We start from the raw sequence: 25,974 nt of genomic DNA on the forward strand, positions 1-25,974 counted from the left end.
GTCTAAAGTTTATCACATCATATACGAAAATAAAGCTACATGGCTCATCTAATTGAGTACCACACACACTGCTTTTCAAAGATAAAACTGTTAATTGAATTTTATATACTCTGGTATATAATAATAATACCTAAGATGACTTTCTAAATTTATAAATGTAATAAATCATTACTTTACCAAATACCAGATTTTCAATCAATCATTTGCTACTGTTCAAATGAATAATTCTGGTCATTCAAATTTAAGGGCAAGTTGGTCTCACCCTTGATAGACAGCTGTGGGGAAAAATAATATCGAAAGCCATCATATCCTTACGACCAAATGTTACTGTGGTTAAGATGTTAATTTAAACAACCAATGAGAATAGAAGTGCTAACAAAATTAATATTTAAACCACAGATACTGAGTACCTTGGAGAGAGAGAACATATAATGTAGATAGTCTCCAAAGGAATCATGTCATAAGACACATTTAACTCCAATGCTTCAATTTTGAAGATAAAGGAAACAGTTGCTTTAGTTTGTAAATGAATTTAGTAAACTGTAAATTTGGATTAATAGTCATTTTTTAATGCTTTAAACTTGAATTTGATAGAAATTAAATTTCTAGTAAGAGGTTTCTAAATGAAAATCATGTGTGTTCAGTATACAGTTGTTCACAATATTCTTCATAGTAAATAACCGCAATATCATGTTAGGTTCACTTTTAAAAAGATGATACTTACATAATATTTACATGTTACTTGCCTCTATTAACAGGACTTTACATTTATATAATGAACTTATAAAAAGGAAGACAATGTACTGGAATAAATTACATAAATGTACTACATTATAACTCAATAAACAAAAAAGACATTAGCTATGATGTATATTAGTCAGCCATATGAAAAGATAGAATCAACTTTGACATTAAATTATAACAAACTAGCTTTATAACTACAGACTAAATCTACATTTCCAGTTTAACACAGTGGATAGAATACTTGGAAAATAGTATCTAGTATTTCCAGTATTTAAAAACTTACTTGATTTTAGCAATGCAGCAAGAGTGTCTAAAGCAACCCTGTCAACATGAGAAAACACAAACAACAACAAAACTAGTAAAATTAATCTACAATAGTATATTCATACAATCTTTTCAGATAAGTAATTATTATCTATTCCAAAAGTCATTCCTGTTATAGTCAATTACATATGGTGTTTCTCTGTATGCATCTCTCCCTTCAGGTTAAAATCAGTTATGAGGAAGATTGAAATATTAACAGGCAAGCACCAAAAAAAATTTTTTTAAGGAAGAAAAAGAAGACACTGTTTAAGTCTTTATATAGGAGATTATAGATATATAGAATTAATTATTGTACTTGTATCTGACCCTGACAGAGTTCACAAAATAACAGTATTAAGAATGAGAGGCCCTGATTCAGAAAAAATTAAAACACAAGTTTTAACACAAAACTCGTAACTATAAAATTCTACAGATACTATCTGACTTTAAAGTAGTTTAGCTTTATCAAGCAATAATCCTAATATTTAAGATGATAACAAATGTAAAATATTTTGGAACTAGGAGGTTTGGGGAGAAGTAGGAGCCCTTAATATTTTTCAGCCATAAGACACCAAAGAGAATAATGAACCTAATTAATGTCTCAAAAACTCTCACTGCCCATTAAAGGACATAGGAATTGCCCAAAAACTTAAAAGTACTTTTACTTTCTTTGAACATAAATACACAAATATGCACAGTGAAATCAATTGCCATTAATTAGCTTTAAAAATGCACAAAATATCACTGTGGAAAACCTGTAATTCAAATATTTTTTTTAAAGTAAGTTACTGAAGAAATGGCACTTAATTTCAATAACTTTAAAAATATAAGGCTACATACTACGGTACCTCTTAGCAAGATTTCAACAACTATAATTAATTTGCATAAAATTTGCACTTTGTCAAACTTCAGCATGTCACTCATCACTAAGCATTTGTTGAATGCCTACTAGACACCCACAGTAGCAGGTTCTTGGTTGGTATAAAATTAGCCAACTTATCTCTTCCACAATTTTACAATCTAGATAATGTGATAAAATGTACACACCTATAAAAAAACTACTCAAGAAATTAAAACCAAAAACAAGGCAATAAAGCAAAAGCTGCATACAGTAGTTTGTAAGAGACACAGCATGACGGAGTGTGTAAAGGCAAAGAGCACAATCAACCAGAAGACTGAAGATAGATACAGGTTCACAGTAAAACTTGCAACAATTACCTAGAACTAGGTACAGAGTAAGTGCTCATTTATAACAAATGCTCGTTAATGCTACCTTCCAAAGCAAGTCATTAACGGCTATGCTTTGGTTTACTGACACAAATAAGGCAAACATATAAACCTTTATTTAAGATAACATTCATAAAAGGAAAACAAAAACATATGCTTTAAAAAATATTACAAATTCAGACCTGGAACTTTCTCAAAACAATATAAAGTTTTGGTAATGGTGAGAAAGTAAATGAAAACTATGAAATTACATACTGACTTTTAATAGCACTAAATCATCAGTACGAAACTTTCTATAACCTTACAATTGTGCACTAAAACGTACCTAAGACTATACAACTACCAGCATAAGGATGGCTTTGAAATTGGTCAAAATTAAACACAGAACTAAAGGGATCTTCCAAGTGAAACAGCAGTACAAAATAAGAAATAGAAAAGAAGATCTGATAAATGCCAGAAATTGTTATAGATGCCTTATATATGTGTTTTCTAGTTTGTTTTTTTATAAAGATTTTTATTTATTTGTCAGAGAGAAAGAGAGTGCAAGCCTGATGCAGGACTTGATCCCAGGACCTTGGGATCATGACCTGAGGCAAAGGCAGACACTTAACTGACTGAGCCACCCAGGCATCCCTGTGTTTTCTAGTTTAATTCTTAAAATAATCCTGGTCCATAGAACTGGCACATTTTATGGATACAAAGATTTCAGAATATAATTTGCCTAGGGTCCCATAAAAACGAGGTGCTATGGAAAATGAATAATATAAGCCTCCTGTTGAGAAGGAAACTTTCGAAATCAGAAATATCAGTCTCCTCCAAAAGCGATGTTGAAGTCCTAACCCCGAGTATCTCAGAATGTGACCTGATTTGGAAACAGGGTCACTGCAGACGTAATTAGTTAAAATGAGGTCATACTGGAGTAGGTGGCCCTTAATCCATCATGATTGGTGCCCTTGTAAGAAAAGAGAAGACTATCTGAAGACAGACACACAAGGAGAGAACCTCATGTGAGGATAGAGGCAGAGGTTGAAATGCTGCAGCTGCAAGCTAAGAAACACCAAAGATTGCCAGCAAACCTCCAGCTAGAAAGAAGGAAGGATTTTCCATAAAGGTTTCAGAGGGAGCACTGGCCCTGCTGACAGGATGATTTTGGACCTGTAGCCTCCAGAATTGCGAGACAATAAATTTCTGTAATTTTAAGCCACCGAATTTATACTAGATACTTGGTTACAACAGCCCTAGGAAACAAATACAATCACTTGGATACAATCACTTGCAATGAGCTTATAGGATTTTCCTATCTACAGTTAAAGTCTGTATTCAAAATTATAAAAATCTTAGAGTACTTTTAGAAACAGTCTTTCTCCCTGGTTGGCAGTAGTTGAACCAAATAAAAGTGCTTCTGACAGTTTCTAATCCTTAAACTACATGTTTTGGGTTAATGTTTATTCTTCAACACTGCCAAAACTAGGATGTGAACCCAGTCCTTTCTGACTCCAAAGCTCATCATGCTTGTTTCACAGCTACACTAGATTAAAAGAAATTATGAAGGGGCACGCCTGGGTGGCTCAGTCAGTTGGGTGTTTGCCTTCGGCTCAGGTCGTGATCCCAGGGTCTGGGGATCGAGCCCCACATCAGGCTCCCTGCTTTGCGGGGAGCCTGTTTCTTCCTCTCCCTCTGCCTGCAACTCCCCCTGCTTGTGCTCTCTGTCAAATGAGTGAATGAATGAATGAATGAAAGGAGAGAAAGAAAGAAAGAAAGAAAGAAAGAGAGAGAGAGAAAGAAAGAAAGAAAGAAAGAAAGAAAGAAAGAAAGAAAGAAAGAAAAAGAAAGAAAGAAAAAGAAATTATGAAGTTTGGTGCAAAGTCACCTTGATATTTTTACAAAACTGTTATTTAAAAGGTATTTCTAAAAACTTCAGTACAAAAAAATTCCTGAAATTCTCTGACACTTATAAGCCAGTACAAATTTATAAAAGTTACAAAAGAACTTTAGAATAACAAATTTATCGATATACACAGTCTATATTATGTTAATTGATTAGAATTTTTCAGTTCACTATTTTATACTTCCTCATATATTTTTCCAATCTTCCTATGTCCCACACAGAATAATACAACCAACAATGGCTTAAAAAGCATCCTGTGGCTTATTCATTTAGGAGCAGTGAAGGAAGAAAAGCTTCAGCTCCAGGTATTCATGAAGTCATATCTCCTTTAAACTAGAGGGTCAATCCTTATGGGGACATTCAAGAAGAACCCACTACTTCCTGGGTTGCTTCCATCTGGATTAACAGTGTTTAAATCCAAAACCTAAAATTGAAAAGGAAAGGAAATCTTCAAGGGCAGCATCACCCTTCAAACATAAACAATAACCCTAATCTTACTCCACCAAATGTAGGGGTTTCAGGGGAGGAAAAACAGCAAAACAAATGTTCTAGATGTCAAGATTTTTTAGTTAAGGGGAGAATCTAAGATTATTAAAAACAATAAAGAGATCAAGATATAGATGTTTGGTCAATGAGTGGTAAAAACAAAGTAAAAAATTTGTTTTTCTTTTTTAAATATAAATACAGGAAGGAGTGAAGGGATAATTTAGATAGCTCTATTCCTTTCTCAGAAGTTTAGACCCACTTATTTCTGCCTCATTTTGGATATATCCCCATATCGTATGTTATAATGACACTTGTGAAATGTTCTGTTTTTCCTAGGAGCATAATACTATATTTGGTAACTGGTTAGAATAGGCTAATATAGACCTTAAGAATGAGATCATAACCACTAGATAAAATAAATTAAAAAGTACTTTACAGGTCAAGGGGAGAAATGGTATATAAATTTAAAAATAATGAATATACTTTTAGTACTAACTAGAATTAATTCGCATCCATATTACTACATTACTTACCTAAACTAATTCCACTGCATTCATAGGCATTGTGTTAATTAGAAGAATCACCTCATTAAATCCTCACATCAACCTTCTCACGTAGGGGCTAATACTACCACTTACAGACATGAAACTGGGGCGTAAGTCAGGTAACCTACTATGTATCTTGGAGGCAGTAAATGACAGAGCTAACATCCAAATCCAGTTCTCCCTGTCTCTAGAGTCCACTTACTACACTACACCAATTCTGTAAGTTGGTTTTACTTAATTGTGATATAATCATTTTTTGTTTTGTCACATTACATCAGATGTTCTAGGATTGTGTATGAACTTTACATAAGTAAAAAGTTAAGACATCCCACCAAAAAATATGTAATGAATAATTATATGTGCAAGTAAGCTCCCATTTTCAAGAAGGATATAAGCTAAAATATTTGACATTTTTCCCCCACTCTGATCTTTATCTCAAAGAGTGAAAAGACTGGAAATGTTCTGAACTTCTTTGTAAAATTTAACCAAATAGTTGACGTGGGCAAGTTCTTCCTCACAAAAGAGTCACAACTAGTAAAAGTAGAAAGAATGAGAAAATTAGAAAAGTCACTATTTTGCAACCCCTAAAGAAATAATGGATCTAGACAAAGACATGAAATACTGCTAAATTATTAGGTGAGAAGTAGAGGGATTACCTCAACTCAGTGATCTTAAGTGGTGCAAAACAGGCTACCACACCACATATGAAATATTTTTGACCAGAAAAAAATCTAATCAAGCCTCCAGCACTATTGGTCTACAGGAAATCGAGAGACATACCTACATGTTAAAGGACCCAAAGATACAGTCATTTTAATCCAGAATGTTGGGACAATCTACAAGACATCACCCAAGTCCTTCAACAAATAAATAAAACAGAACCCAAAAATAGAGGAACTTTTATTGATTTTTAAAGATTACAAGACATAGCAATCAAATAAAATGTACAGATCTTATCTGGATCCTGATTGGAATAAGGCAACTGTAAAGAAGACATTTCTTAGACAATCAGAAAATATTAGATGATATTAAGGGATTATTAATTTTGTTGGACAGAGAAACAATATTCCACAAACATTAAAAGAAAAAAGTTGTGTCTGACAGTGACCATACTAAAGAATTCACAGAACAAATGTAATGGCCAATATTTGCTTTGAAAGACTCGAGAGAGAGAGAGAAAGAAAGAAAGAAAAGAAAGAAAGAAAAAAGAAAAGAAAAGAAAAGAAAAGAAAAGAAAAGAAAAGAAAAGAAAAGAAAAGAAAAGAAAAGAAAAAAGAAAAGAAAAGAAAGTACGAACGGATAGGGAAGGGAAAACTGAGATCAAAATGGCACAATGTTGGTTACTGTTGAAACTGGGTGCTAGGTACATCAGTTCTCTTCTAGTTTTGTGTAGGTCTGTAATTATTCTAGTCTATTTTCTTGTAGATTTGGAAATTTCCTAAATGTGATGAGGAATAATGTGTGCACCTTGTTTGGATTCTTATTCAAACAAACCCATTATAAAAGGGTACTTTGAGACAACGGGAGAAAATTAAACACAGACTGGACTTTATGTTAAGGAATTAAAAATCTGGTTGAGTATAATTTTAATATTATGGTTATTTTTAAGTTGCTATTTAGTAAAGTGATACACTGAAGTATTCAGGGAAAAAAATGATAAAAATACCTTGGATTTTTTATTTTTAACAGAAATTCATATATGAGAATGACATCTGGGATTTGCTTAAAAATACCTCAGAAAAAGTAAAAGTATAGAGGGGAAATAAATGAAACAAAAGTGGCAGAATCAAATAAGTGATTAATAAACCTAATTCAAAATAATCATCCTAATAGAATATAAACTCGAGGTATCTTTGAATAACTCCACAATAAATTTTTTTTTAAAGAATGACTTCTAATATGGCTTAAGAAAAAAATACGAAATATAACCAAGTAACTGGAAATTGCTTTAATTTTCTAAGGCTGAAAGACCTACAAATGAATAGATATATCTTGGAATATATATAATTTAAAATAAGAAAAAAGAAAAAGAATGACATTACTTTGACAAAAAAGAAATGTATAAATTCAAAATACATTCAGATAAGCGTGTGAATGAAGGAGACAGTCATTAAAAGATTGCAAACCTGGGTAGGGAATATAGTAGGCATTCAATAAATGTTTCTGAATGAACGCTACTCTATTAATGATCGTTTTCCTCTTACATAATCTAGGAATGTTGGACATCTAAATTTCCATAACACTGCAGTCAATGAATTTAAAGCTTTCTAATTTTGATACACTTTTGAAGATTAAACTTTATATTGAAGAAAATCTTTATCATAATAAAATCACTACATAAGAACTAAGAAAGGACCCTAGATATAATATAATTCAACCTGTTGGTTGCACAGATAAGATGATGAGGCCCAGAATAACAAAAAATACACCTCTATTTACACTCAAAGCATTTACTCACTTCATGAGACCCGAATTCTTCTTACTAAATGGTCCGATGATTTTAAACAGCAGCTCCACAACTCCATTTTTCCCTAAGGACACTGAATTCACAGCTAGGAGGCAGAGGAAAGGATGTAAAATGATTTTAAAACCTCAACAAGTAGAAATGTGTATTCTTGGTAATACAGAGCTGAAAACATACACAAATTCTTTAGCAGACCCAAGCCCCTCATAAAGTCTCCGTTAGCCAATCACTTGAAGGAAGAGTGTTGTGGGGTTTTTATTTTTTTTTTTTGGCTTTATTTACTATCTTGCAGGGAGATAATGAAAGAAGTTATATTAAACAACAAAATGTTACTACATAAAAAGAGTTTTAAGTTGCTCTGTTTGTTTCTTCAATAATTTATGTACCAGGTCATGGAGATTCAAAGACAAAAAACAAAAAACACTGTTGGGCCCTCAGAGAACATAGTATTAGAGTGACAAAAACAATAAACAAATAGTTACTAAGTTACTTTCTAAACAGACTAAGAGTTTCAGGCTATTTAGGTTATGCCAGTATGGAGCCCCAAGTCCATAATGAAACTGAAGGTATCTCTGAAGAAACTGATGCCTGGGCTCAGTCTTTACCAATGAAGAGGAGCTAGCTAGGGCAGGAGTTGCTGTAAGGAAATGTCTCCGGTGCCAGGGATAACACGGCAAACAGAACAGAGCCAGTGAACACCGTGGGAATATAGTTACATGTTAAAACATACAAGAGCAGACAAAAGTTTATCAATGGGAAGATGAGGTGGGAAAAGAAGGTAAACAAATTATAAAGTGCCCTAGAAGTTGTTCGTTCTTTTAACTACAGGGAATTGCCCGAAAGGAACAACCAATCAGACATGCATTTTAATACAGGTCAGATGTCACAGCACTGTGGGGAAGACAGATTTGAGAGACACAGGAGCAGCCCGTGGTCCAGGTGAGAGGAGATGAGGACCTTGGCTAAAGCAGCTGTGGTAGGGAAAAAGAAGTCACAACTGTAGAATTTCACACAGAACATGCGAACAATTACCTAACCAGAAAATTGTGCCTAACATTTTCAACTCTGAACAAACATTTTAAAAATCATAGATAAACCATTTACTAGCCTTCTAAGGTAAATTCAGTAAGATCCCACCAAAAATGTAAGCTAAATCTTGTACGATTTTAAATTCCTCTGTATCTATTTTTCCATTAACCCTTCTAATTTTATCTCTGTGCAGTATTCCTTTCTCCTTAATTGGGGTATTCAGTGATTTATGTTTTATTTAGTTTTTAATTTTGTTTGAGTATAATTGACACACAATGTTACATTAGTTTCAGGTGTACAACTTAGTGATTTGACAAGTTTATTCATTATGCTATGTTCACCACAAACATGGCTATCATCTCTCCCATTACAGATTACAATATTATTTTATTTTTAATCCAATCATTTCATTTCTTAAATCAACTGGGGCTTTTTTTCTAATGTATTCTTTTTTCCTCTACATTCCTGTGCTTTCCTTGTGTTTATTGCTCCCTTCCTACCTTCTTTGGTTAGATATACAATTCATTCATTTCCTTCTTTTTAATTACACAAGTGCTAATTATTTAAGTGGTCAAAGCTACTTTCCTATGAGATCACCTTAAGCCATACTGTCAAAGTATAAATATAGATAATCGATACATACATAAAATTTTATACACACACACGTATTATATAATCCACATCTCTACCACTTTGAATATCGTTATTCTGCAATGATATTCTACAATATCACGTACTCCCCACAACTTCAATTTCACATGTCTTGTTAACCACTCCAATCCCATAGTCAGGAGAAAGAAAATCCCTACTTCCTAGGTTCGGGACCTAATATTAGAAAGAGTGTATATGTGTGCTGGGAAACTATCTCTCTGTGATCTCTCTTCTCTCCAGCTTCCTCAGAGGCTGCTGTACTTTTTTTTTTTTCCTCTGTTCTGCTCCCTCCCTATTGATTGCTGAAGATAATTAGCTCCAGATGACTATTCTTCCACATGCCTTCCTTCTCAACTTTCCCCTCATCTGTGAAAATCCGAACAGGCTCAGCAGTTTTTCCAGCTGCCAATACCCTCCTATTCCTCCCCATCTTTCCACGGGCTGTCTACTCACCCCCTTCACTACAAGCTTTTACAAACTTCAGGAAATAAGAATTCTCAAGATTTTGTCAACTCACCTTCTTGCCCCACATCACTTTTGTGGAGGTGGGATTAGGAGTTACAAAGACTCATATTACATATTCTCTTTTCTTGTCTACAATTTTTAGAGATTTACGGAGTTCAGGTACTTTTACAATTTAATTGTGTAACTTGACAACACTGAGTTAACTGAAAGGTGCTCTAAAGTACTTACAGTTGGCAGAATATACTCGTAAAAGCTGAAGACAAGGCAAAACCAAGCGATGATTCTGCAAATTCTGTTTGACCAAATTCAGGGTTATATTCAGAGCTCCATTAATTCTAGCTTTCACTCCAAATTTTTTGTCTGTTTAAAAAAAAAATGAACACAATTTATTCATGTATAACTTCTGAATGAAATGAAAATGTCATAAACTGTATACACACATACACACTTTTTAGAACAAGCATTTTAACCAAATACTTCAAAGTTTAAAACTCGTATGTATGTCACAAAGCAATGGCAGAACTCTTAAATAATCACTATTCTAAGAGTTTAGAGAATCATTTTAATCTGTGTAGCTGGACAACTATAAACTGAACTTAGGTTCTATTCCAAGGATGCCTTTCTCTGTTAACCTAACCTAAATCAGCTTTCTCCTTGTTTCAAATCCCATGTTTTCTCAATTTGTATTTTTTAACATTTTCCATGTCTTACTATTGTAATAATTGGTCCTACAATTTTTTCTCTCTCTTTTGGTCTTGACTAGATCATAAGCTTTTTAAGCATTGAGACTGCACAATACAAATATGACTATTAATGAAAAGCAAACACATTTTACCCCTCCTCAAAACATTCCCATCCATACTCCCTCCTTCCAGCTTCAACAATATCCATGAATATGTATCCTTTACACACATACACATGCAAGCACACACACACGGAGACACACTTGTGATTCTGACATTTTTCTTCCTTTTTCCAATCTATGCAATAGAATTCCTCATGAATTTAGGATCCCCAATTTTTGCAGGTCACTAATTGACTGTAAAAGCAGTCCATGACTAAGAATAAGAAAAAGCAGTACCATTTTAGATTTTCAACATTTACCAAGTTTCAAGGCACACAGAATCAATGTCACAAACAGCTGTCTGATAAACACACAAGTGGAACCCTTACCTTTAGGTCCAATCTTTGCAAGAATAGAATGAATCTGCACCATCAACTCCTCATTCGGGGGAGATTCCTTGCTGGCATTCACAAGTAACTGCAACAATATTTGTGAGCCACCTTTGGTGACCAAGAAACTCGCTCTTCGACCTCCACCTAAAAAAAAATTGTTTTTAATTGTTTAAACAGCAAATCCTCCCATAACATATCAGACATCACAACTCGTTAGCATTCAAGAAATATTTCAAATGATGACTTCTGAAATCAAACACCTCAAAATCAAATTTTCTTTTATTTCATTTAGCATTGTAGTTAGAAAATAGCAAAGAGGGTAAATACAAGTGATGCCATAATTCTACATTCAAGGCTCTGAAAATGGGTTTTGGGGTGGTTTGAGGGATAGTGGAAGATCAAAAACAAAGCAACAATAAGAGTATGACATTTCAGTTTCCAAATTCTGATACTCAGAACAGCCTCTATAGGAGTATCAGAAAATTCCAAATAAAGTACACATGATATTGCTGATCACTGTTCACAAACAGAAATTAGACCAAAGGAAACAAAAACTTACCAGCTGACACCAGCTCAACAAGAATGCTTAAGATATTAAGTGTAGTTTGAAGATCTTTCGTGTTCTGAAATAAATAGTTTATTTGCTGTATTAAACCATTGTAAATCTGTGATTCCCAAATCTTTTCTGTTCCTGTTGTGAACTACCTATATTTTTACAAATGGTCCTTTCAATTTCCCTAAGAACAAATGTATTTGGGCTTCCACTATTCTCACCTATCACTTCAGTAGCTTCTTCTTGCCCTTGAGAATGTTTGCAAGTCATCTGAGCTATTGTTTTCTTAGTATCAACATTACTACAAGAGGAATTAATTTGTCATCTGAATTCATCATCTTCTACCAAATAGATAACCCAAATAAGTGAATCAAAATGTAAAAGGCACTACAATGTATATATATTGTGACTACCCAGTCACCTAGCTCCCCTCTCAGAAGGCAACTGCATTATCAGTTGCTTCTGTATCCAGCCAAAGATAATGTGCACAAATGAAAGAAATCCATGTCAATATATGTGCATATACAGATTTATTTCTCCAAATGGTATTGTCCTGCGGATATTATTTTATACATTCATATCTTTATATATCAATAATTTCTTCACCCTTTAAGGGCTACCATATGAATTATATCCATCACATGGCTATGCCACTGTTTATGAAACCAGTCACCTACCAATGTAATATTTAATTTTTTTAATCTTTTGCTACTAAAAAACTACAACAAGGAATTAACATGTTTATACAGAATCAAGTATGTCTTCATATGGGATAAATTCCTAGAATTTCTGGGTCAAAGAATATGGGCATTTACTTTGATGAATATTTACTAAATTGCTCTTCGTGGAGTAATTTACACTCCCACCAACAATGTAGAACAGTAACTATTTCCCAAAGTCTGGATAACCAATCTAATAAGAGACAATGTTTAAACACTGTACTTTGGTTACATCTCTCTTATTAAAAGGGATGCCTGAATAAAGAACACCACAGAGAAAGCAGAATTATGGCCTATTTAAGGAACTGCCTCACCCCCAAAGTAAAGGAATTTTAAATGTTTATACAGAGGAAATGGAGAATTGTTGTATATCAGTAATGGCATGGCACCCTTATTCTACCCTCTTCCAAAAGGGAGTGAATGTTGTCTCTGCTTCAACATTTTAGCTTATAGACTAATGGAACCAAAAAGCCACATTCAGACCAGTTAAAGGATTATGCATTAACCAGAAACCCTTGTCTCAGCATTGGAGGTATTAAATGGACCACCGACTCACTAGAGAGGAATTTGGAAGAATGAGAGGGGCAGACATGTTAAAGAGAGGAGCGGACTGTGGCAGAATACTGCTTGTGTTTTGGCAACCAGGTCTCATCTTCCTCCTGGGTACATAGCCAAACCACATTTTCCAGCCCTTCTGTAATTAGGTTTGGGACATGTGACTGAGCTCAGGCCATTGGAACCTGAATGGAAGTTGCACTGTTATCTCTAGGCCTTACCCAGACAAGTCTCCCATACGTAATTCACTGACTCCCGCCCCTGTTGACCTCAATAAATTGTGATAAGGCAAACAAATGGTGTTCAAGCTCAAGTGCCATTTGCGTTTCTTTTCCTGAACTATCCATAATGTCTACACATTTAAATCAATGCCTACTGATTTAATTTTTCCTTACTGATTTGTAAAAGTTCTTTATATGTTAAAGAAATTAACAAGTTGAAACACTTTTTCCTCAGTTTGCCAAGTGTCTATGGTGTTTTTTTCCCATGTACTTTTGTTAACATAGTTGAATTTATCTTTTCTTTTCTTTTATACCTCCTGGGTCTTTGGTCATATTAGAAAAGCCTTCCCTGTTTTAAGATTATTTAAAAATTTTTTCCCATTACTTCCTCTAGTATTATGATTTTATTTTCCATGCTTAAATCTTTGCTATTGATACGGAATTTACTTTGGTGTAGGAAGTAAGGATCCACTATTCTTTTCTAAGTGGCTACCAACCTGCCCCAGCTCCACTTCGTAAATAATCCCTCCATTTCTCACTGACCTGAAATGCTACCTTTCTTAAGTGGTTTTAAATTGCCATATGATCTTAATTTATTTTCGTGGACTTTCCATTTCATTACACTGATGTCTGTCTACTACTCATGCACAATTTCTAAACTACTTAAATTACTGACGTTTTATGATGTTCTCTGATATTCGGTGCAGCTAGTTCTTTCTCTTTTCTTTTTCAGAAACGTCCTTTCTACTCTTATTATTTTCCCACTGAACTTTATTTTTTTATTATAATAATATTTTATATTATATTACGTTAGTCACCATACAGTACATCCCTGGTTTTTGATCTAAAGTTCAATGATTCATTAGTTGCATATAACACCCAGTGCATCATGCAATACGTGCCCTTCTTACTACCCACTGAGCTTTAGAAACAAAACTGTTGGTATTTTTACTGAGATTACTTTAAACTGACAGATCAATTTAGGGAAAAATGACATCTTGCATCATTTTTAATAGGAAGTAATTCCTATCAAAAACACCCCGTGTTTTTTTTTTCCAGTTCTATGGATATATAGAGTTATACTATGTAAGTTTAAGGTATACGACATACTCACTCCCTGTTCTTAACACAGCACTAAATAAAATTTAAAATCCTGAGTCTGAATATATCCTGCTGATCCATCCAAAAATTTCACATTGGGATAGAAATTTAATTGTTACCAACATAATATAGTTAATCAACCAATATAGGTAGTAAACTAAATCACAAATATATATCACCTAAAACAATACATGAGAATTTACATTATCAATCATTTATTTTATACTCAAGATTTATTTCCAGCTAATGCTTTATTTTTTATTACCAATTGGAATGGCATGTTAAAATTTAAAATATGGTTATCATTATAATCATAGGAAAACATACTTAGAGGTTTACCTAATACATATTAGAATGCTTCTGCCACCGTTCCAGGTGATAACGTAAAACATAAAACTAACTTCCATTCGTTGGCTTTACCTTTAGGATAAAAATTTGATACTTCATATATACGTTTTTTCCTGTACTAGTTGCCTGTCAGTGATTTACCTCTAGGGTTGACAGAAGAACTTCCATTCCTGTAGAACCTTTGGCTGTCATTTCTCTCCTTGTCTTTTCTGAAAGGTATAAAACAAGAAAACATTACATATAGCTTTATTCTATAGCTAATGTAGCATCAACATGACTCCCCTGGTCTTAGTAAACATTCTACATTGGTTCTTAGATGTTCCTCCCTCCGGTGTTGCTAATTCTACTGAGTGGGACCTTCCAGATCTCAGTTTACAAGTCCTTCCTTGCATTAATCACATCTCCTATCATGAACTAGATGAATCCCTGTCAGTCATATATAATCTTAAAATCAACAACAGAGTATGAGTACCACAACTGGAGGTGAGGTAGGAGGCGGTAACGGCAGGCTTCTTTATTATCTTTACAACTAGAACTAGAAAATATTTAATCAAAATTGGTGAAAACAAAAACCTAGTACCATTTTCAAATGTTTTTACTGAATTTATACTATTTTAAAATTCTGAATTACACAAAAGTAAACAAAACTAAGGAATAAACAAAACTTGCTTCTTCTGCAAGAAATCTGGAGACCAGTTCACCCAAATAATCCCTTTTATCTGAGATGGGGAAAAAAAAAAAAACAAGTATAAATTTTTCTATTTAAAGGTTTCTAAGAGCTTCTCCACTATTCTTTTCCTTTGATTAACAAGACAAGAAAGGTGATCATAGGCCAACACTTAGGTAGACCAGATACAAATTACATGTACTCGACCTGTATTACTTCATTTATGACTTATACTTTAATCCTCCAGGAGAAAAATTACTCTTTTCACAGACCAGAAATTTGAGTTCAAAAAGGAGAAGAAACCTGCACGAAGTCATTGAGCAGGTAAGTGAAAGAGACCAGGTGACCCAGGTGTTTCTGAACCCAAAGCTCACAGTCTTCCATTAATTTCATGTATTTCTAATAGGCAGGGCTATTGTACAAAAGACTTGTTAACCCTCTCCAACTGTTTCACACCTGAATATTAGTGCCAGAAATTCTTCTAATACAGGATGACAATGCCATTCCTTTCACATTTTGTGATTTTAAAAACAGAACACAATCTACTTTCAATACAGCACACACTGCACAACAAAGTTCAAGAGACTGACAGTACCAAATTTGTTCTACACAGGGGTAATCAAGAAGTCTAAGGGCAGAATGAGCCCTGAAGCCCTGATAAGGGGAAGGGGGAAAGTCACCTACACCTTTAGAACATCACACTTCTGCCCACAGCAAATCCTGTTCAACTTCCATTACAAATAAACAAAAATCCATATGCGGTATAGTTTTGACACACACAATTATACATTTACAATTTCACAAGAACATGAAGTATATAAGATGTAGAACAAGAGTCACAAAAATCTCAGAAAAAAACTCTAATATCCATCTGAAAATTAGGTTATTCTAAATTAGAAGTTATTAAAGAAAGGGACAAATGTGCTACAGGGAAGTTACAATATAATATTATTTGTGACAACTATCAGTAACTACTACAAAATAAAAACAGAAATTAGAAATCATGTTTTTCTTTAAAGCAACAATCTCATGCTATCATGCATCATCTTGGATCCAGATAATGAATTCTGTAAAACTGATAAACACTTTATAATCTTTCCAACACAAACTTGCTTAATGATCTGAAGATCTAAAATACTGTTTATCTCTACACCCTATTGCCATAATTACTAATGCTTAAAAGAATGACAAATTTCTTTACCTATAAAAAAAGGGAAAACTCATTAATATTTGTAAAACCTAATTCCTTTTTTAAAAGTGATTCCTCTCCTGACCCTTTGTCATTTCCCTGGCACAGCTGCCTCCGTCAGTAAGTATGAAGTTGTAAAATAAACATTGTTTAAATATCTACAATGTACCCTTGACTTAACACTTTATAAATAAGATAACTGGTTTAATGTTAAAGCCAAATGATTTTTCAATATTAAGCACACAGAACAGTCAGAAGACTGAGATCTCCTCTACTAACAAACCATTATTTTCTCACCTTCATGGAACAAACCAAAAACTCCTCTTATTATAACACACACGATCATGCAGTTTACTCCTCACACTAAACGAAAACTAGGCACTACAGTTTTCTACTCTAGACTCCGTCATCATCTAAGGGGACTTCAATGTCAATGTGGCTGATTCATTCAAATACCTAGCTGCATAGTTTCTTGACCATGTAACAACAGAACCCTTCCCCCTGTGCCCCAATTTATTAACCCTCCTCTCAATTCTCAGACCTCAAATTGTCCTACCTCTGGATTCTTAACCTCCAATCTCCCACTCTCAGACCACAGCCTCCTAACACTCCTATTCCTCTTTGCTTTCTAAAAATTAGGGAAGCCTCACTGTCACTTTCGCTGAAACTTCTAACTCATCAGTGGTAGTGCTCTTTTCCCATAAAATCAGTTCTAGACATACCTCACCTGGATTCCAAAATGAGCATTCTCTATTCCTATATCACACTAAAAATAAGGCCACAAGAATTTCTTCTCCTAGTTTAAGATTCTTAGTACCAAAAAATTCACCATTTCCATCCTCATTTGGAAACACAAAACTACTGTTTTCACTTACCCAAGTCTCAGCCATCACCACCTGCCCTGCCATGGCCCACAGCTATTCCAAAATGTGTGCCAGTTCTCAACCTTTCCTCTCAATCTCTGGATCTCCGTTCCCAACTCTTGGCATCTATGTTTCCCTTAGTGAATTGAAACAAAGTGATCAGTCAACCACAGATGAAGTCCTATAAATAATGACCAAGGCCCATATACTCATGTATCCAATCCTTGATGATTCTGCATTCCTTTTTCCAGTCTTGGGGAGAGAAAGAGGATGTGTCATTTCTACTATGTTTTAAATCCCATCCTTTCTACCTACTTATAATAAACCTACGGATTCAACCTCTACCCACATACTGTGTTCTATTTTCCCACACACATAACAAACCTTATTTTGACTTGCCTCCTCCTCTAGTTCCTTCTGGTTTCTCAGTGAAACTCCCCCCATGACAGAAAGTCTCTACTCCTTGTGATTTTTTCATTTTCCACTCACATTACAGCATAATGCAATCTTCCTTCTAATTCCGCCACTTGAAAGTGCTCTTGGTGTGGCCCATAATTTATTAACTGTCAAATCAAAAAGATCTTTAACTAACCTCTTTATGCTACCTGACATTGCTGGCAATGCTTCCTCCGTTGGCTTGTCTAAATCAGTCCTTCCCAGTTCTGATACCACTACATGCTTTCCTCAACACCTTCAATAATCTAGATGCTATAACAGGCAAGAATTTTAACGCAGCTATTATAATTACATTTAATTACATTAAGGAAAATAAGCTCACTATAAACAAAAAAGATCACAAAATAGAGAAGAAATCACAAAATAGAGAAATAAAAAGTATAAAAAAGAACCAAATGCACATTTTAGAAAAGAAAAATACAATAGGTGAAATAAATATCAGATAGACATAATGACAGAATGCAGAGGGAAAAAAAGCAGTGAACGTGAACATAGAAAAAGAGAAATTATCCAATCTGAATAACAGAGAGAATTAAGATTGAAAAATAGGAGCCTCAGGGTGCCTGGGTGGCTCAGAAAGTTAAGTACCTGCCTTCAGCTCATGTCATGATCCCTGGGTCCTGGGATGGAGCCCCCCAGTGGGCTCCCTGCTCAACAAGGAGTCTGCTTCTCCCTCTCCTTCTGCCTCTCCCCGCAGGCTGTGCCCTCTATCCCTGTCTCTCACTCTTTCTCTCTTAAATAAATAAATAAATAAAATCTTTAAAAAAAAAAAAAAAAAACAAGGAAAAAAGAAAAACAGGAGCCTCAAGGACCTCTGAAGCAATCTCCAAAAGTCTAACGTATGTATAATTATATACCAAAAGAAGAGAGAATGAAGAAGAAAAAAGTTTTGATCAGCAAAAATTTCCTGAAATTGATAAAAGACACATTTTACAGATTTGAGAAGCTCAGCAAATTCCAAGTAGGATAAATACAAAGGAAACTACAAGCAAACCTCTGAAAACCAAAACTAATGGAAAATCATGAACTCAACCAGAGAAAAATGACACATAACTTTCAGAAAACAAAGATTCAAAAATGGCAGACATCTCCTTTGAAATCATGGAAGCGACAAAATAGTGGAAGCACTGTTTTATATGCACTTTATAGTGCTGAAGGACAAAAACCATCAACCCAGAAATCTACACCCAGTAAAAATATCCCTCAAGAATTAGGTGAAATAAATCCAATGTCAGATAAAAAAAATTCTTCCACAACTGACCTGTCCACTAGAAATGCCAAAGGAAATTCTGTAGGCTAAAGGGAAATTATGACAGATCAACCTCATATCTTTGGCAAAGAAAAAAAGAGTTTCAGAAATGGTAAATATGTGAGTAAATATAAAAACTACTTTTTTTCTTCCTAATGTCTTCAAAATACACATGACTGTCTAAAGCAAAAATTGTCTTTTGGGGCGCCTGGGTGGCACAGCGGTTAGGCGTCTGCCTTTGGCTCAGGGCGTGATCCCGGCGTTATGGGATCGAGCCCCACCTCAGGCTCTTCCGCTATGAGCCTGCTTTTTCCTCTCCCACTCCCCTGCTTGTGTTCCCTCTCTCTCTGGCTGTCTCTATCTCTGTCGAATAAATAAATAAAATCTTTAAAAAAAAATTGTCTTTTAGGGTTTATAATGTATATAGATGTGATACATATCACAACTATAACTAAAGAATAATAAACATAAATGCATATGAAATGTTCTAAAGTTTCTAAATCACATATGAGGTCACAATATTAACTCTAAGCAAAGTGTAAAAAGTTAATGATTATTTATTGTGATCTCCAGAGGAATGACTTTCAAAAAATGCAAACAGGTATCACTAAAAGGTCAATAGGTAAATTAAATGGAATTCTAAAAATTGTTCAAATAATACAAAAGAGGGCCAGGGCCACGAGAAACAAGAAATAAAAACAGAAAGGACAAACAGAAAACAAATAACTGTAGACCTAAGTCCAATCAACTTGATAATAAGTTATCAAACTAAATGCTCAAATTAAAAGGCAGAGAATGTCAATGTGCTATCTACAACAGACACACTTTAGATTCAAAAATACAAACAGGCTAGAAGGAAAAGAATGGGAAAAGCTTATCATGCAAACAACAAGCACAAGAAAGCTGGAGCGGCTACACTACCACCAGACAAAATAAACATCAAGGCAAAGAAAATTACTAGAGATAAAGAGGAACAATCCACAATGATAACAGGGTAAATTCATCAAGAGGACATAAAAATCATAAAAATGAATGAACTTTATCATTTTCAGACAACTCTATTATAGCAAAATACAAATGTAGACAGTTCCCAGAACACAAATCTCAACTGTCTCCCTCTACACCACTCCCTCCCGAGAGAATTTCACTTCATTTCCATTACTTTAACTACCAATCTTCTGGCTCTAAATCCTGCTCTTCATTCAAAACCCTGTATTGAATTTTCCACTTTTCTCCTAACGTTTTTTACAAGGCTTAAAACTGTGGAAGCAGGAGTGCCTGGGTGGCTCAGTCGTTAGGCGTCTGCCTTCGGCTCAGGGCCTGATCCCAGAGTCCTGGGATTGAGCCCCGCATCGGGCTCCCTGCTCAGCTGGGAGCCTGCTTCTTCCTCTCCCACTCACCCTGCTTGTGTTCCTCTCTGGCTGGCTGTCTCTCTGTCAAATGAATAAATAAAATCTTAAAAAAAAAAAAAACTGTGGAAGCAACAGTTATATTGTATCATTGGGTTTCTAACATCTATTAAGTATAATATACATGACAACACAGCACAAAGGAGTGAGAAAGAAATGGAGCTATACTGAAAGAAAGTTTCAGTATTCTACCAGAAGTAAACTGGTATTAATCTGAAGTTCAATGTTATATTGTAATCCCTACAGGAGCCACTAAGAAAATAACTATAAAAGCTAAAAAAAATCAGATGACACAGAAGAAGGCAGTAAAGGATGAGAACAGAAATATAAAAGACATGAATCATACAGAAAACAAATAGCAAAAAGGCAGATGTAAATCCAATCACAGGAATTAAGTACACAGATTTGGAAACAATAAACACTCAGATTAGCTTTTTAAAAAGCAAGATCCAACAATAAACTACCTTCATGGAACACACTCTAGAATAGAAAAGAGAAACAGACTGAAGGTAAAAGATGAAAAGGGTACAATATGCAAAGAATAACCATAACAGCTAGAATGGTTGTATTATCATTAAACAGATTTCTTTTTTAAATTAAACAGATTTTAAACCTAGAAATATTACTGGAAACAGAGACATTTCACAATGATGCAACAGTCAAACCATCAAAAGATTTAACAACTTAAATGTTACACAGCTAACAGAGCCTCAAATATACATAAACCAAAACTGCCAAAACTGAAAAGACAAATTACAGTTCAACAACGGGTAGGGAATTCGATACTCAATTCTAATACTCAATAGAGCACCTAACTAGAAAATCAACAAGGTACAGAAGATTTGAACAACGCTATCAACCAATCTGACCTAACCAACATTAACAGAACATTCCACCAGCAACAGCAGATGAAACATTCACATGCACATGGAACATTCTTCAGGAATGACCATATATTTAGCCATGAAACATATCTCAATAAATTCAAAAGGATCAAAATCATATAAATCTCCAACCACAGTGGAATTAAATTAGAAAACAACAAACAAATTAGGAAATTCTGAAATAATGGGAAATTAACACACTGCTAAATAATCCATGAGTCAAAGAAGAAATCACAAAAGAAATTAGAACTATGTGAACTGAATGAAAATAAAAATACAACATATCAATATCTGTAGGATACAGTTAAAGCAGTGTCTACAGGGAAATTTATAGCTTTAATAGACTACATTATAAAAGAAAGTTCTCAAAATCCATAATCAAAGCTCCACTTTAAGAAAATGGGAAAGGAAGCGCAAACCAAAGCGGAAGCAAGTGGGAGGTAAACAATAAAGATGAGAGATCAATGAAACAGAAAAAAGAAAAACAGAGGAAATCAATGAAACCAGAAGCTGGTTCTTTCAAAAGATCAACAAAGACAAATGTTTAGCTAGACCTGGGTCTCTCAACCTCAGCACTGTTGAGAGTTTGGACCAAATAACTCTTATAGGGGGTGGTACTATGTGCTACATAATGTTCAGCAGCATCCCTGGCCTCTATCCAGTAGATGCCAGTAACGATCCCCTTCTCGAATTTCACAACCAAAGATATCTCCAAATACTGCCAGTGTCCTGGGGCAAGTGGAGGGGATAATCACCCCATGCTGAGAACCACTCAGCTAGACAGATCAAGAAAAGAGACAGGGGCGCCTGGGTGGCACAACGGTTGAACGTCTCCCTTCGGCTCAGGGCGTGATCCCGGCGTTATGGGATCGAGCCCCACATCAGGCTCCTCTGCTGTGAGCCTGCTTCTTCCTCTCCCACTCCCCCTGCTTGTGTTCCCTCTCTCGCTGGCTGTCTCTATCTCTGTCAGATAAAAATAAAATAAAATCTTTAAAAAAAAAAAAAAAGAAAGAAAAGAAAAGAGACAGATGACACAAAGGACAAAAACCAGAAAGAACATCAATTCCTAACTTACAGAAACTAACAGGATTATAAGAGAATTATTACCAAGAGATGTATGCCAACAAATTAGACCATATACATGAAATGGAGAATTATTATGTTTCTAGGAAAAAAATTAAGGGTAAATTACAAAAAGTACCATGCATGCTACAATTAAGTAGTACATTATTAAAGACAGAAAATGTAATGCCTTCAAGGAAAACTAGTGCCAGAGTGTGGAAATGTATATCTCCACTATGTAAACAGGTATTGTAGGAGTGTGTTTTTTTTTTAATCCTTTAAATACATAAATAGTATGTTCTTATTGCAGCAATTCTAACAGTAGAAAAGTACTTTAAGTAAATGAGGAACTTACCTCATTTCCCGCCATTTCCATCCCACTGATAACTATTGCTAAAAATTTGGTATGCCTACTTCTGTTTTTGTGTTTGGTTTTTTGCCTCACTCATATAAACATTACATACATATTTAATGGTTTATTTTGTACAAAAATGAGGCCACACGTATAATTATATGAACTAAAGAAACTTGTTCTTTTATTTAATATATTAGGACTCCAGAACAATTCATATAGTTCCACATATAAGCTATCTATCCCAAATATCAAAAATAAGTTCTTGATAGTAATTCTATAATATACTTTCAAAGTTCCACAATTTGGCTACATCAAAATTAACTCAACCATTCTCTCACTGATGGATATTTAGGGGGTATCTTGATCTTTGATATTACAAACAATGCTGCAAAACATCCTCAAACGTCCCTTTAGTACTAGCACTTTCATTTCAGTCAAATACATTCCTGAGTCAGCCAGCAAATGCACTTTAAATTTTAATAAACACTGCCAGATTCTTATCTCCGAAGTCAGTAATAACTATTGCAACACCAACGTGCATGAGAATACCCTACTTCCCATGTCCCCAACGCTGGATACTGTCATTCTCTACTTTCTGCCAGTCCAACTACTCAGAAGTATCTCTGTTGTTTTCATTATCAACTCCCGACTTTCAAAGGGTTAAAGAAACTTTTCATAGGTTTACTGGTTATTTGCATTTCTTCTTCCCTGAACTATAAATTTCTAATCTTTCTGTCTCAAATGGATAGCCAACTGAATTATCCTATAAATGATGATGGGACAGTCTTCCACTACTAATTTACACTGTTTTGACTGGCTAATCCAAGGTACTATAAACAACAAAGTCACTTTCTTACACAATCCAGGGGATAGCATTCAGGGGTTGGACCCCCAGTGGTGAGTGGCAAGGTAGAGGGGTAGTCTCTGGTAGAGGCATGGCTGGGGCACTTTTCAGCAGTGATGCTGAAGTAGGGGCTTCCAGGCTGTGATGGGAAAAGTCTGCAGTGGTGGGGACAGTGTACACAAGTGTTATCTATAGGACTAAGAAATTTGTTTTCTTTTGTTTTTGTTGGTTTTGTTTTGAGGAAGTATTTCATATAACAATACAGTGAATATACCTGGTACATCTAACTTTGCACTAATACAATGTACATCCTTGTACGTTGACCTTGGATAATAAGCACAATACTTTCAAAGGCTAGAATCCAGTACAGTGACTTGCTGAATTAGAAAATATAGACAGGTATCTTAGATTTTGCTGGAAGCAAACGTCATCTATTAGAGACCTCACCTGGGTTTTGGAGTGCTGTCAACTACCCCCTAAACACATGAACTGCATAGGAGGAAGTTATCAAAATAACGGTCTATGACCACAAAGAAGGGTTAGTAGACAGAGTTCCTGAACACAGTAAATGCCTACTAAAGGACCTGAAACTCCAAAATGAAATAATTTAAAAAATTAAATTAAAAACTAATTATAAAATATCTGGGCTTAAATTTTAACAGAATGCGTTCAATATACTGCTATTAAATATTAAGGTAGCTGGTTTACCCTTATTTAAAAAAAAAATCAGGGTTTTGTTTTTTTTTTTTTTTACTCAAACAGAGGTTTTGGAACCTTAAACTCCTTTTTTAGTATCTATTGAAATGATGCTTAATTACAGATATCATTTATTGAACATTTTAACATTCTTTTTACATCCTTCTCATGTAAATCTCATAATCGCTGATATCGCTTATCTCTATTTTGGAGATGGTGCAGCTAAATCCTAAAGACTCAAAATTTCCCTAAGATCACCCCACCACTGAACGACAGAACTTGCACTTCAAGTGGGGATCACACTAGCAACCAGTGTTCTATACTACTTGACATCTTTTTGTCCACATTCTAGAGCAAGTAGCACTGGAATTAAGTATTGTTTGAAAATGGGGGGGACAGTCATTCATTTTTAGAAACAGTGCTTTGAACAGCAATTCATTCCACAGTTATTCAGTTTTCTACTTCTTGAGTCTATTTGAGAAAGTTCAATTTTTACAGAAAATCATCTATTTATCAAAAGTTTGAACATTCTTAACATCTACTTTTAAAGAACTGAAAAAGTATTTCAAAAACAAGAGATTAAAGTTTACCTTGACTCTGAGCCAGATGAAGAATTTTTGATGTAACATATCTGGCAGTATCTGATTCTGGAGATTCAATACTGATCTTCTCCAGCTGAGCCAGGAGTCCCACGATCCGAGAATTATTGGTAAGGCTAAAAAGAATGTTACTTTATATTAGGACACATCCTACATCCCTTGTAAATTCAATACTATAAAGATCACTGTTTAAAAAAAACAAAAACAAAACTCTACTCTCTCCTAAAAAAATTAAGCATATTTCCCTACTCTGTTTTATAGCTTAACACTGCTGAAGTTCTATTAATTTAAATGAGAAACACATTCCATTTCAGAAAACCATAAATGTGCATTCAACCCTGTCCAGCAATCTTATATCACACCTTGAAAGTTCACCTTTCCACTCTCTGAGAATACTTTTTACATTTCCCATGCTCACCTCAAAACTCTAATCATCCCTCCCACCCCAGTCCATTCTCAGTCCCGCTTTGTAACTGTTACAAGCCCAAACAGGAACACACCATCCTCCCACTACCACATCCTTAAACCTACAATCTGATTCTCTACCCACATTCCTTCTTCCCTGTTCTCTTTCATTATACATTTGCACATTTGATACTGTTCTAGATATTACCAACAGTAAACAAAACAAAAATTCTTGCCCCCTAGAGACTGAACATTCTAATGGTGAGAGACAAATTAAATATGTAAATAATCATACAGTGTTTAAGGTGGTGGGAAGTGCTATAAAGAAAAGCAGCTTAGGGGGAATAAAAAGTGCAGGGGAAGGGTTGCAATTTTAGACAGTGCTCAGGGAAAACTACCTTGACAGGGTACCACAGAGGGAAAGGTCTGAAAGAAGTAAAGGAGTAAGCCAAGCAGAAACCTGCAGAAAGAGCTGTCCAGGAAGGAGTCACAACCACCAAGACCCCAAGGCAGGGGCCTGCTATACTGAGTTAAAAGTGAGGTGGCCAGTATGGCTGAAGCAGACCCAAAGGAGAACAATATTAAGAGTGGAGGTCAGAGGTGGGGGGTGAGGTGGGAGAGAGCACCACCATTTAAAGCTTTGCAAGCCACTGTAGGGATTTTGACTTTTATACTAAGTGGGATGGAAAGTTTTTGAGCCTGCTTCTTCCTCTCCCACTTCCCAGGCTTGTGTTCCCTCTCTCACTAGCTGTCTCTCTCTGTGTCAAATAAATAAAATCTTTAAAAAATAAAAAATAAAAGGCTCTCTATGGCTGGTATGT

The 25,974-nt window shown here is 34.8% G+C and overlaps 1 protein-coding gene across 4 annotated transcripts in view; it reads right to left on the reverse strand.

Moving 5' to 3' along the window:
• AGTPBP1 (ATP/GTP binding protein 1) overlaps positions 1–25,974 on the reverse strand; it is a 154,786-nt gene that overhangs the window by 90,721 nt on the left and 38,091 nt on the right. For 3 of the 4 annotated variants that reach the window (XM_034647440.1, XM_034647437.1, XM_034647438.1), the window contains 7 exons: positions 24,740–24,864; positions 14,617–14,684; positions 11,538–11,601; positions 10,976–11,122; positions 10,031–10,162; positions 7,652–7,745; positions 1,028–1,065 (listed from right to left, as the gene is read on the reverse strand). In XM_034647440.1, coding sequence (XP_034503331.1) covers positions 1,028–1,065; positions 7,652–7,745; positions 10,031–10,162; positions 10,976–11,122; positions 11,538–11,601; positions 14,617–14,684; positions 24,740–24,864 — 668 coding nt within the window. Of the gene's footprint in view, positions 1–1,027; positions 1,066–7,651; positions 7,746–10,030; positions 10,163–10,975; positions 11,123–11,537; positions 11,602–14,616; positions 14,685–24,739; positions 24,865–25,974 lie in introns of those variants that run through there. The other variant, XM_034647439.1, reaches the window with a different exon arrangement.

The sequence above is a fragment of the Ailuropoda melanoleuca genome, chromosome 17 (genome assembly GCF_002007445.2).
Source record: "Ailuropoda melanoleuca isolate Jingjing chromosome 17, ASM200744v2, whole genome shotgun sequence".
Lineage (NCBI taxonomy): Eukaryota > Metazoa > Chordata > Mammalia > Carnivora > Ursidae > Ailuropoda > Ailuropoda melanoleuca.